The sequence below is a fragment of the Temnothorax longispinosus genome, chromosome 3 (assembly GCF_030848805.1).
Source record: "Temnothorax longispinosus isolate EJ_2023e chromosome 3, Tlon_JGU_v1, whole genome shotgun sequence".
NCBI lineage: Eukaryota > Metazoa > Arthropoda > Insecta > Hymenoptera > Formicidae > Temnothorax > Temnothorax longispinosus.
Genome location: NC_092360.1, coordinates 8,671,696 through 8,683,163, shown reverse-complemented (window position 1 = coordinate 8,683,163; position 11,468 = coordinate 8,671,696). Strand labels below are relative to the sequence as shown.

The window sequence follows — 11,468 nt, the reverse complement described above, 5'->3', positions numbered from 1 at the left end:
AAAACCACAATTAAGATTAAATATCGTACGCACATTACGTAAATCTCGCGAATGTAAGTAGTGTAAGTACCGTTAATGCATGGCATGCTTCATGCTTTGCACAACGAGGAGTCGCGATTACGCGGCACGAAATACACGAGTCACGAAAATAAAAAAAACATTCATGAACGAGCGTTGTATGTTGTATCACGGAGCACAAACACTTCACACCTGTCCGAAATTCATCAAGAGAATGATTGAGTAACATATCCGCGGGTAACGATAATCCGAGCGTCGACGAAAACAAGTAGCAAGGCCGTCTCGCCGATGGAAATAATCGTCCGCGTGCCGACTTCGAACGTATAATCGTAATAACATACGCTGCTCCGAAATCGGCGGACTCATTCAACGGTCGCGGCATTGCGACTAGAGTCCCTCTTTTGATTGGTCCGGCATTTTTCGACAAAGGACGTGAAACAGAAAGAGAAAGAGATATAAGAGAGAAAGAGAAAGCGATATACAAGTAACATACATTCATATCGCTTTCTCTTTCTCTCTTATTTTGCCGAAACTCAAGATGTCGCGACTCTTATTAGAGGGACTCGTGGGGACTCTAGCCGATACTGCGCCGGCCGCCGAGTGCTGCCGTGCCACGTGCCACGGCCGGCGAGAGCGGCCGAAGGCGCCCGAAGGCCGAACGTGATTCGGCCGGATTCGGGGGCTCTCGGCTCGACTCGCCGCGCAGCCAGCGCGCGCGCAACTGAAGTTAACAATAACAAGTAATACGTTAGTCGTTGAACGTCGGTACAAGTGGCGGGTCGCGGGCGTCGCGGCGAGACGTTGTCGCTCGTGCAATTTTTCTTTCTCGTGAACGAAAAGAAATCCTCCGGTTACAGAGTGTGTGTGTGTGTGTGTGTGTGTGTTGCAAGCTGAATGTACGCCGAATATTCTGTATTTCGTTTCTTCTCGTGTCGACTGCAACGTCTGCAACGAGTGGGATGGCCGAAATGAACGCCCGTACGTGTCACCCTCCTGCTCCTCCCGGCTGTGATTTGACGGGTCTCCTGCAATGTGCCGTGATCGGTAAGTGAATTGTGCATGAGAGACGAATGATTCGAAATGCGATACATCCGAATCTTTAATAGAATCGTTGTCCCGCGTGTCGCAGTGAGACGATAACCTCGGAATTCGTGTGTCGCGTGTCTCTTGTCTCCGTTTCGATTTCTACTTCGAGTGAGTGACTCGCGTGGAAAGACGCTTCGGTGAATAGCTCGAACCTCTCATTAAGCACGGGAATTAATAATCTATTGAGTAATTAAAGAGAATGTTCGCGCGTTTGGCGTTCTCACTTTGCCTGTCGCGATCGCGAACGATCGCGAACGAGGGAGCGAGCTTGCTCCAAAATGCGTATGAACGTCGAAAGTGCGAATTAACAAGCTCAAACGTGCAGTACGTATGCGAATACAATTCCGTTTTTCATTCAAAAACAGACACGTAATTTGCTCGTTCACGTAATTCTTTATGTTTACAAATGTTTCAAATTTATTTGTATGTGCTCCTAATCTAACTTTGTAGAAAATTAACATGTTAAATATTGTATCGTTCGTAAAAATTTTGTCGCGATCGTTCTTGCAGCGTGTATATATAGATATGTATATATGGAGGGGTTAAAGCCATATATAGTGGTGTAAGTCAATTTTTTTGACCACTTTTTTTTCTTCTTTTTTCAACATATCTGCATGTGTAGACTGCATCTATGAACTTAACTCGATAGGTAAAAAAAAGTGACTTACACCACTATATGGCTTTAACCCCTCCATATACACACACAACAAAATGATGTTTTATCGGCAGTTACTACGTTTACGCGAGCGTTACTTCTGTAGTAACTTACGATAATTCACTCGTTTACGCAGAGTAAATTATCGTAGGTTACTACAAAATCCCGTTTATGTGAAGGAATTATCGTAAGTCACTACAGAAAAATAACGCTCGCGTAAACGTTGTAAGTGTCGGAAAATAAACGTGGCTAGGTACGTAGTAGCAATTTCGAAAATGGATGTACTGACGGTAGCGTAAGGGGCTTTCTCCGGGATGGCCTTTGACGGCTAGTCCCCTCGAAAAATAACGGCGGTGCGTGTGTTAGTGCGTATGTGTTACCTGGCGGGCATGTGTTAGTATTTTCACGGAGTTAGCGATCCAGATGAGTATAAATATCTGTGAGAAAAACAGATCTGAAATTTGCCACATATTTGATACGTATTATTCTCCACATTTCCCATATTCTTCACGTCGGTGATTGATTGAGTCTTTTGAATATACTTTTGCATTATACTTTTTGCAAGTCTGGACAGATCTTTAATTCCATTGCTTTAAAAGATCTACTTATTTCACATATAAGCGCCAAAACTTTAGAGATTCACATTGCACTTATTTAGAGTAAAACGATATCGATAATGAAGTAAATGATATCTGATTTACAAGTAAAAAATATATATGATTGATAGCAAAGACCAAATTTGTAAAATTACTCTTATATATTCTTTAGAAATTTTTTATGTGACAAGATCCGCGATTTTTCCGTGATTTTTCAAGAAAGATAGAAAAAACTAACAACGATCGATTTATATAATGTATCGGACACAAAATTAATTGCCCTTTAAATCAGAATAATTTTGTTAATTTATTAATAGATTTAACAACATAAAAATTTCGAATAGCCACATAGTTCTTATTAAAAAAAAAAGTAAAGTTGAATTGAATCTCAAGTTTTAGAAAGTTTTTCTATTGTCTTCATTTAAAAATGTATCGCTTCATTTTTAATTATTATTTTTAATGTTTATCGGGGTATGGAATGACACATACATAAGTTGCGTTGAAATTTATTAAATATATTCAATAAATGCATCACAAAATATTACATATTGTATATAACAACATTTCTTGTCGATTCTTTAAAATATCAATTACACATATCACACGGGTGTTCAGATATTAGTAGTGCCTTCTTCACGATAAGTGAAGAAGAGCTCAGAAGATTGGCCACATACTTTACATTATAAAATCTTTTAGATATTACAATGGAAGACTATACATCAGCTGCGCTTTTTAAAAATTTTTGAACTTACACTTACATGTCTTACCTTAACTGTGCGAATCAAAAATAATTAATGTATTAAATACAACACGAAAAGGACGGTTATTTGAAATTGCATGTGCTGTCAAATGCATAATTTTGTACATTACAAAGAATTAATGATTTTATCGTTTGTCTCAAAGCTCGTTTCTGTATTTGCAATGGATAGATTATGCATTTGATTGCATATTTCATTACGCTTTATTTAACCCTCCGTCTGTACACGTGGGTTTACGGCGTCCGAACCAAATTAATATCAGCAAAATTAATATTGTAACTGTAAAACTTGCAAGCCTGCCAGAAAATATTAGATAAATGATGTTTATTAAAATGATTTTAAAATCGTCAACTACAATGTAGACAGTTTTATGAATTTTTTTAGATTAAAAAAAAATATTTAAACATCAAACGTGACAGACTCACGTATACACTCCGAGGATGCCAAAAGAACGGAGGGTTAATGTATTGTATCAATAAAACTTCATATATTATGATTATTATTATACTACTTTGTTATATTAGCAGCAGTAACTTCCAGAGACTTTTAACATTTTATCAACAACAGGCACGATTCGTAATATTATTATAAAAAATTAACATTTGTTATAAATATAATATAAATGTCTCTTTTCCTCTTATCTTATTTATTATATATTATAGTCTTGTTATTATATATTAAATATTATAATTGCATAAAGGAGATGGAATGTAATAGAGTTTTATGCTTTGTTATATTAATATAGCTTTCTGTAATATGTTTTCTGTAACACTAAGATCTTCTGTATTTTACATGGAGTCATACAATTCTCGTGTATTGCAATTTTATTGTGAGGAAACGTCTTTCCTCTACAGGTACATATTAAATCTTAAATTATAGACGATTGAAAAATGTAAAGATTTAATTATATATAGAAGAATTTAGTATATCTCAAAGTATTTGAATTTTCTTTACATGAACAATTTTTTGGATAATTTTTCTAACTGTAAACATATTTGTTTACTTGCGTGCATTGACAGAGATTTTGAATCATTAATTGATATATAACCAATAATAAAGTTTAATTAAATTTTGTTAGGTAATTAAGCATATTAAACTTTGAGGATATGACGCAATACTTATTAAGTAGTAATGCCTGTTATACTTGAACAAAATGAGCTATATTTGTAAAACAATAAAAAGCTATAATTATTTATACTTCACTTTTATGAAGTTGATATACTATTTTTAGAATTTTGATAAATAGAATTCTGGTCGAAATTTTAAAGTTCCTGATATGTTAAAAAAAATAATTTTATTATGTTAATACTTAAAATAAATAAAAACAAAACTAATTTTTACAAAATTTGACAAATCTTACATAAGATAAACACATAATTAATCTTCATTATATTAAGATATTCTGTTAATATATAATACCTTATATTAAAAAAAATATATATTATTTGAGGTATTAGGAATTATTGCATCTAAAATGTTATGTTGTTATTATTTAAATTAGATAAACATAAGTCGCTTGTCGATAAAAATTCGACCAGCAGTTGTCATGAGGCAATAACAAATAGGTAGAAAAATTTAAATTTGCCTATATATATATATGTCAAAGTCATAAAAAATCCATTTTTCCTTTTTTTGTTCCTTAATCCTTAGTACAAAATCCGTATGGAAATAAAACAAAAAAAACCACCTTTTACAACACTCTTGTTTGTGTAAAAATATCGAAAATTTTTATTACTAATTTGTGTTCAATTGCAATGAATTTTCAAAGACATTTATTCACCATAGCGCAAACTTACGTCCACAACGCAGTCGGCATCATTCCTTCTACTGTCGCAGCCGCAGGTTTTAAATCTTCATTGCATAAGAAATTTAATGGCAAGTTGACCAAGTGACCCTTAAAAAAAAGAACACCCGTTTGATTTAAACATTAAAATGATGAAGCTATGCACAATCATTTAAAGCGCTCGACACATACCTTTATATTCTCTACCATTTCTTGCGCTAGTAATGGGTCAGATATAGAGAGAGGTACTTTTTCTTGAAATTGCTTCAATATAGCGAAATTGACTACTTTATCGTTGGGAACACAATGAAATACTTCTTCATATATTTCCGTATTTCGTTTGCTTCTAGCGCACCACACGTCCTTGTAGAACGATTTTATAATGGCGTCATCGATATTAATGTCTTCTTTAGTATTTAATAATCCCAGATGTTCGCGGAATAATTTTTTTCTCAAGGAAGAAGCAAATTTACCACAAAGAAAAGGTATATCATTCATGCGGCCATCTTCAAACTCCTGGTCCTGTTTTGAAAATATTACAGCTTTTATTGATTTAAATTGATAAAAAAAATACAGAATCATAATAAAACCAAGGATCCACGAAATAATACAATAATGTAATATAAGTAAAAGACATCACATATAATATACAAATTATAAGTTTGAATATTCTGTGTGTGATGTGAATAAAAAACTATTCTGTTTACGTATAATTTTACATAAAATTAATAAGACAATCGTAAGATATAATTAACTTCCTTATATGCTACATGTAGAAATAACATATTTTCATCATCATTTAGAGAAAAAGGAATAATTATTTAAATGATAACTATTTAAAGTTTATTCATCATTGATAAATGTTGCATTAATTACAACAGTATTGAAGATTGTATAGGCATAACTTGGCCCAATATAATAAATATACTCACATGAATTATTACGGCTATTTCGCTGTCCCTTGTAGCAACCATACTTCTGTCATTTATGTTAGCTGACCCGCAGATTACTGTGTTGTCATCTATTATCATTAGTTTACTATGAACATAGATAAGCTCGGTTACCATTGTGCCATTTAACATAGAATGAGTCCTCAATCCATGGAACGTGATGTACTCGCTGGGATCTTCTATACCTGCCTCCAACAGCTGATTTAGAATAGCATCTTTTCCCCTGTTGTTTGGTCAAATAGGAAACAAAATTTACGCATGCCGTTTTCTTCTCAATTTGTACTTAGTTAAATGATACGATACCTCGATATAGAATTATAATTCCAATGTGTTATCGCTCGTAATGCCTTTCCGCTTGGTCCTCCAACTTCTCCTTCAAAGCCGGGCAACAACGGCATTACTACAAATACCCTGAACACCGCGCCTTCTCTGTGCGCTCTCAGGATTCTTTTCAATAATGTCTCGCCGATTTGATTCTTCACGAGACCTTTGTCCATGGATGCAAGCGTTATGAAAAATTGATTTTCTATGTATATATACCTACAAATTTATTCAGGTTAACGAAATGTCACATAAAAATATGAAATATATATGTATATGTATATACGAAATCCTTACCTTTCTGCTTTACTGATGGCCTGAATGTAAGCTTCCTGTATACTCCGCTCCACAGTCTCTGAATCGAGAAAGCCAGCCGACCAAGAGCTCACCGAACGTAGTACTTGACACTTAACATTGTGTTTGTTTGCCTCTTTCACAAACGGAGCATAGCTCCTGCAGTTTTGATACGATTTCGGTAATAGATAAGGATAACACGGATTCAGATTTGCTTTCTCTAGCTACAACAAGTATATCTCATCAGTGTTCATCACTTTTGCCTATGTATTTGAACTTTACATGTGTTATCGAGTACGTTATGTATACCTTGACGGCATTCCAACGCTGTATAAAATGTCTAGCCACATCTCTAGCGGCAGCGTTTTGCACTAAAACTCCTATGTCGTGCCATGGCATCCTAGGAGTGGTGGTTCTATCGACGAGATCCTGATACGGTTTCTCAAGATCGTTAAAATCTTTGACAATGAAGTTTGTGTAGTCTTTACCAAGCCACAACTTTGTCGCGGGTTGTAAACTGCAGGCATAATCCACTGCGTCCTCAGATTCCGGTAATGAAAGTTTACTAAATTATGGAAAAATTGTATGTTTAAGTAGAGAATGAAATATAAAGTAATGACGATATTGAATAGGAATAAGATTCGTACTTTTCTGTGACATCATCGGCGTCCATTTCATGAGAAGTATATACCATATTAATTAATTCCTGTCTCTTCACTTTAACGGTGTTCTTCATTTTATCGACGGTTGTTTTGGCGACATCAAACAGATTCTTCTTGTGCAGTTCGGGAGTGTTACACTTGACACCATCTCCCTTTTCTTGCAGCATAAAAAGTGAATTATCCGTTGACAATGTTGACAATACTAAATTCTTTTGTGTCTTTTCGTCCATCATCGGTCTTCAAAAATAAATCAATTATGTTTACATTCTCAATTTTAATTTATATTTAACATTGACAGTACTTACAATAAAGGCATAGACCTGGTGGTCGCCATAGCTATAGTATTTGTCGCTATTGCTAATGGTAACAGAACATGTCTGTCTATGCAGCCTAATACCTTTTTACTGCTAGTATTAGTCAGCTTGTCTCTCGAGGGAATGTAGATACTTGATTGATGAATGGATTCTGTAATCAACGTATCCTTAGTTAGTGATGTAAATAATGAATTCTAAAAAGGTTTATATGATATTTACCTAAATCTGTCAATCTGTGTTCACTGTTGTCCCATCTACCGTAACATAAATCAATGCCACCGAGAAATGCTAGAGATTGATCAATAACTACGATCTTTTCGTGATGAGCCCAAAGAAGCACGCCTGCTCTCGCATGATCGGGATGTCTCAATACCTTTATATTCTCAGGACATTGTTCTACAAGTCTCTGTTTGCTGTAGTAACTGTTTATGCCTAAAGCGACTTCAATTTCTTTGTATATCAATATGAATATTTTGACACCTTGAACCTATACAAGAAAATATTTATAAAATAAAGACATTCTTGTATTTATTAAATAGTCTTAAGTAACAATTCCTTTACATTTATTATCATTTTAAATTAAATGCAACATTTGCATTTTGAAAAAAAAAATGTTATCAACTCACTGCTTTTCTTCGTAAAATTTTATCCAGTCGCCAATAATCTCCACCGGGCATTGGTCTTTTCATATGAATTTCTGGTGAAAGCCACCAATCCGCGATAAAAATTTCTTCCTTGGCGTTTTCCAATGCATCGGCCACAGCAGACATGTAATCGGCTCCATCCACGAACCAAGTCGCGGATATGTAAGGACGATATGGAGCAAACGAGTTATGTGGATTTGTTTGTATAAAATCTTTGCCTGCACACCAATATTAAATTAATTAGACACAAAACAAATGTACATTATACATTATACTTTCTGAAATCTTACCTTCCCTATTGCTAACTTCTTGTATAAACTCCATCCATTCCTTAGCCTTTCGTTTTGTCCAACACTTGATGACTATATGTCTACTCAGATTCGAAATCTGCATGCCGCTTCGTGAACCCGTAGTATATACGCCAAGGCTGATCCCAAAACCATTATCCATCAAAATAACGGATTTTATTCTACCATCTTCAGGATTAAGATATGCAACGAAGGTATCCTTAACAACAAGATGCCTTTTCTGCCATTTGCCACAAAGAGAGGTGCTGAGATAATTGCACTTGATGCAGAGCCCGCACTCCAACAAGCCAAGGAAATTGCATCTCGTTTTAGCGCCTGATCCAGTCCGTTTCAGAATCGTACCTTCTTTTCCTTTCATCCCTAAGTCACCCACAAAGGACAAGGGTGAAACGTCCAAAAAATTTATCTGTAAACAAATGACGACAATGTATCCTCTTTACGGTTAATTGTTATTAGTAAAATATATATACTTACAGTTTCGGAATGTCGTCTGTAGATTTCTATGTTAAGTAAGTTACTTAGATAATCCTCTAGTTCCTTTCTCCTCTGACTTAATTGCTCATAAGGCACTAGAATGTCCGGTTTATTAGGAAATCTGTAAAAGTGATTATTTGATTATATTTTCCTTTTTTTTTTCACCATAGATACAGATCATAATGTATAATTTTCATACCTTGGTAAAACATTTCGTCTGCCTCTTTTCTCGTCCACAGTTCTAAGACTCTTCATACTATTTCTCCTCTCTCTGTGACTTTTTGTAGGGAAAGGTATGTTCAAGCTAGCACGATACAATTTTAATTGATTATGCAGATATTGAATGTGTTTGTATCGCTTTTTCATAGTCCAAACAAAAGGTCCGTGTCTAAACTCTATGGTATATAGATTTGGGTTCAAGGGATGCGTGGTCACACTACGTTCGTTATCTATAATTTTTACGTGCACTTCTTCACCAGGAATAAATACGTTGCGAGTTTGACTTTTGAACTTTGACGATGTGTTGTGTATAACGGTGAAAGGCGTTACACCAAGAGTTTCTAACGATACAAGGAAATAAAGAAACATAAGATTGGTAAAAACTATATAAAATGAAATAAAAGAGTATGGATATAAATTAAGAGGGTTTGAATTTTATAATGTATAAATTATAAGAGTGAATGATAGAAGGATAAGTAAATAAGTTATAAGAGTAAATATAAAATCATTAGTAACCGGCAAAATTATAGATCAAACTGAACAATGTTAAGGTAAAGTAAAAAAGAAACAGGCCATAAGGAATACTCATGACATAACATACTACTCAGAATACAAATTCCTACCTTCGCTATCTGTGCATATCGTTTCTTCTTTACGAACTTGTATCGTCTCCCCATTTTCATCAACCGTTATTTCTAATGAGTCAGGTACTCCTAAAGCGTCATCATATTCAGAATCTTGTGACATTGTGCGGGTTATACCCCTCCCACGAGGGGCAATCTCGTCCAATTCAATAGGCATCTTTGGCAAGTTTCCTGCAAAGAATTTTCATATTTTAATTTTTACATTGCACACCAAATATAAACACACCTTCCAGTCATTAAAGTAAGGAAGGGATAACAAATATGGTCTTGATTACTCAAAGCATAGTACCAGACGTTAGAAGTAGCTCCGGTCAACTAAAGAAAGATTTAATATAAAAAAAGATAGTAAAATATCTTCACATATATATCGTCACGTTGATAAAATCCCAGATAACAATCATATTGCAAAAGTAGCAGATAAGAGAATACAGAAAGTACTAGAGAAAGTTCCTCTCTTTCTCTGAAACTACTTTCGCAACGATGTTTATTTGGAAAAGAAGCCACGTATGTAGATAATAAACGCTTATTGTTCTATTTCTCGATAAAAAAAAGTAATATTCACCTCGCTTTACGCAGGGCGTAGTTCTAGCCTAAAAATATCCCGCCTATCGAGCATCATCGACGGACGCGTATCCCTCTCAGACACTCGCGCAACAATGCATCGCCGTCTCGAGAGTGTAATCAAGCGACGATTATCGCGATCGCCGTTGGCTGGGTTACACTGTATTACGCGATGATCCGACGCGGCGCGACACGAGTTTACTCATCGCGATGACCGCATGGCCGCGACCACTACTCCACTCCACGTCCACAGCTCCACACTACTCCGTATGTCAGTCCGTATACTGTCACTGAGCGAATTACGCTCCTTGACTGGAGATTTGTCTCAGGTGAGACAAATGTATATTCGAAACAAAGAAAAGGCAGAAAAAGGAAAAACGAATTATAGATAGAGAAAAAGCGCGGCCAAGAACGGCAAAATCGGTTTACGTTTCATTTCCGCGCGAGAGACGTGAACAAATATTCATCCTTATGTTAAATCTGAAGATATGTAATGAATTTTCACGCGTGGCATTGTGAGATCTTCATTAAATTTCTTCTTCTTTAATTATTTTCTTTTTTTCTCTTTTTTTTCCTTTTTTTTACCTTCTTTTTCTTCCATTATTGTCTTCTTAATTTTGGATTGCATTGTGGATTTTCTTTTACAACACCACTTATCTAGTTAAATCAGGTGTAGATTAATTGCAATTAGCTCATTAGATTTCCAATTCTTATGTATTTCAATTAAAAAAGAAATTCAAAATTACCCGATAGTTTTCGACATTCGATTGAAAAGATACCTGATGTGCAAAACTACGTCGGTAAGGCGGTTGTTCTTTTTTATGTGAGACAGGAAAGAATGCACTCTTCCCCGACTGAAAAATTGTCTCGAGTCATAATCAATTCCTTTTGTATTTTAATGAATGTTTCGCGATTGTCCTAGGAAGAATTCGCGCTTTCGCTTCGGTCTGAATGAAAAGAAGGACCGTCACACCGATTAGTCGAAGTATCGAGAAATCGTTCGACTTTCCACTTCCTTTAACATTGTCGTTTTCAAAGCGGAGTTATACCTCGCGTCGTCGAACTAATATCCAATATTAGCGCGAACGGGCACATCGCGAAAGTAATTGGATCGCGCGTGTCATTTTCTCTTATGTTTTAACCGACTTTCTGTGAAATATCGGCGATCACGCGTTATCGAC

The 11,468-nt window shown here is 35.3% G+C and overlaps 2 protein-coding genes across 4 annotated transcripts in view; one reads left to right on the top strand and one right to left on the bottom strand.

Moving 5' to 3' along the window:
* The first annotated feature begins 777 nt into the window (after positions 1-777).
* LOC139809862 (uncharacterized) overlaps positions 778-11,468 on the top strand; it is a 50,380-nt gene continuing 39,689 nt past the window's right edge. The window contains exon 1 of the mRNA XM_071773090.1: positions 778-1,062. Within this exon, the coding sequence (XP_071629191.1) occupies positions 1,049-1,062 (14 nt within the window). The 5' untranslated portion in view covers positions 778-1,048. The remainder of the gene's footprint in view (positions 1,063-11,468) is intronic.
* Pld (Phospholipase D) lies at positions 2,846-10,587 on the bottom strand. Of its 3 annotated transcripts, none has more exons than XM_071772852.1 (15): positions 10,289-10,587; positions 9,706-9,897; positions 9,063-9,423; positions 8,864-8,984; positions 8,372-8,795; positions 8,064-8,299; positions 7,657-7,924; positions 7,429-7,588; positions 7,109-7,360; positions 6,771-7,026; positions 6,465-6,685; positions 6,150-6,386; positions 5,829-6,069; positions 5,089-5,418; positions 2,846-5,007 (listed from the first exon to the last, which is right to left on the bottom strand). In XM_071772852.1, exons 2-15 carry the CDS (start codon positions 9,881-9,883, stop codon positions 4,906-4,908), a joined length of 3,387 nt encoding a protein of 1,128 aa, XP_071628953.1. In that variant the 5' UTR covers positions 9,884-9,897; positions 10,289-10,587; the 3' UTR covers positions 2,846-4,905. The 3 variants fall into 3 exon arrangements, with proteins under 3 accessions (XP_071628953.1, XP_071628954.1, XP_071628956.1); XM_071772853.1 differs by having other exon boundaries at positions 9,063-9,312; XM_071772855.1 differs by lacking the exon at positions 10,289-10,587 and having other exon boundaries at positions 9,063-9,167; positions 9,706-9,843.

What these genes read in the sequence shown, in the direction of transcription:
- Pld (XM_071772852.1), bottom strand. Translation starts at nt 9,883, where the DNA reads ATGCCTATTGAATTGGACGAGATTGCCCCTCGTGGGAGGGGTATAACC. An exon ending in ACCAGGTCTATGCCTTTATT is followed by an intron (nt 7,361 to 7,428) that starts GTAAGTACTGTC and finishes TTATTTTTGAAG; the next exon opens with ACCGATGATGGACGAAAAGA. An exon ending in GCCGATGATGTCACAGAAAA is followed by an intron (nt 7,027 to 7,108) that starts GTACGAATCTTA and finishes TCCATAATTTAG; the next exon opens with TAAACTTTCATTACCGGAAT.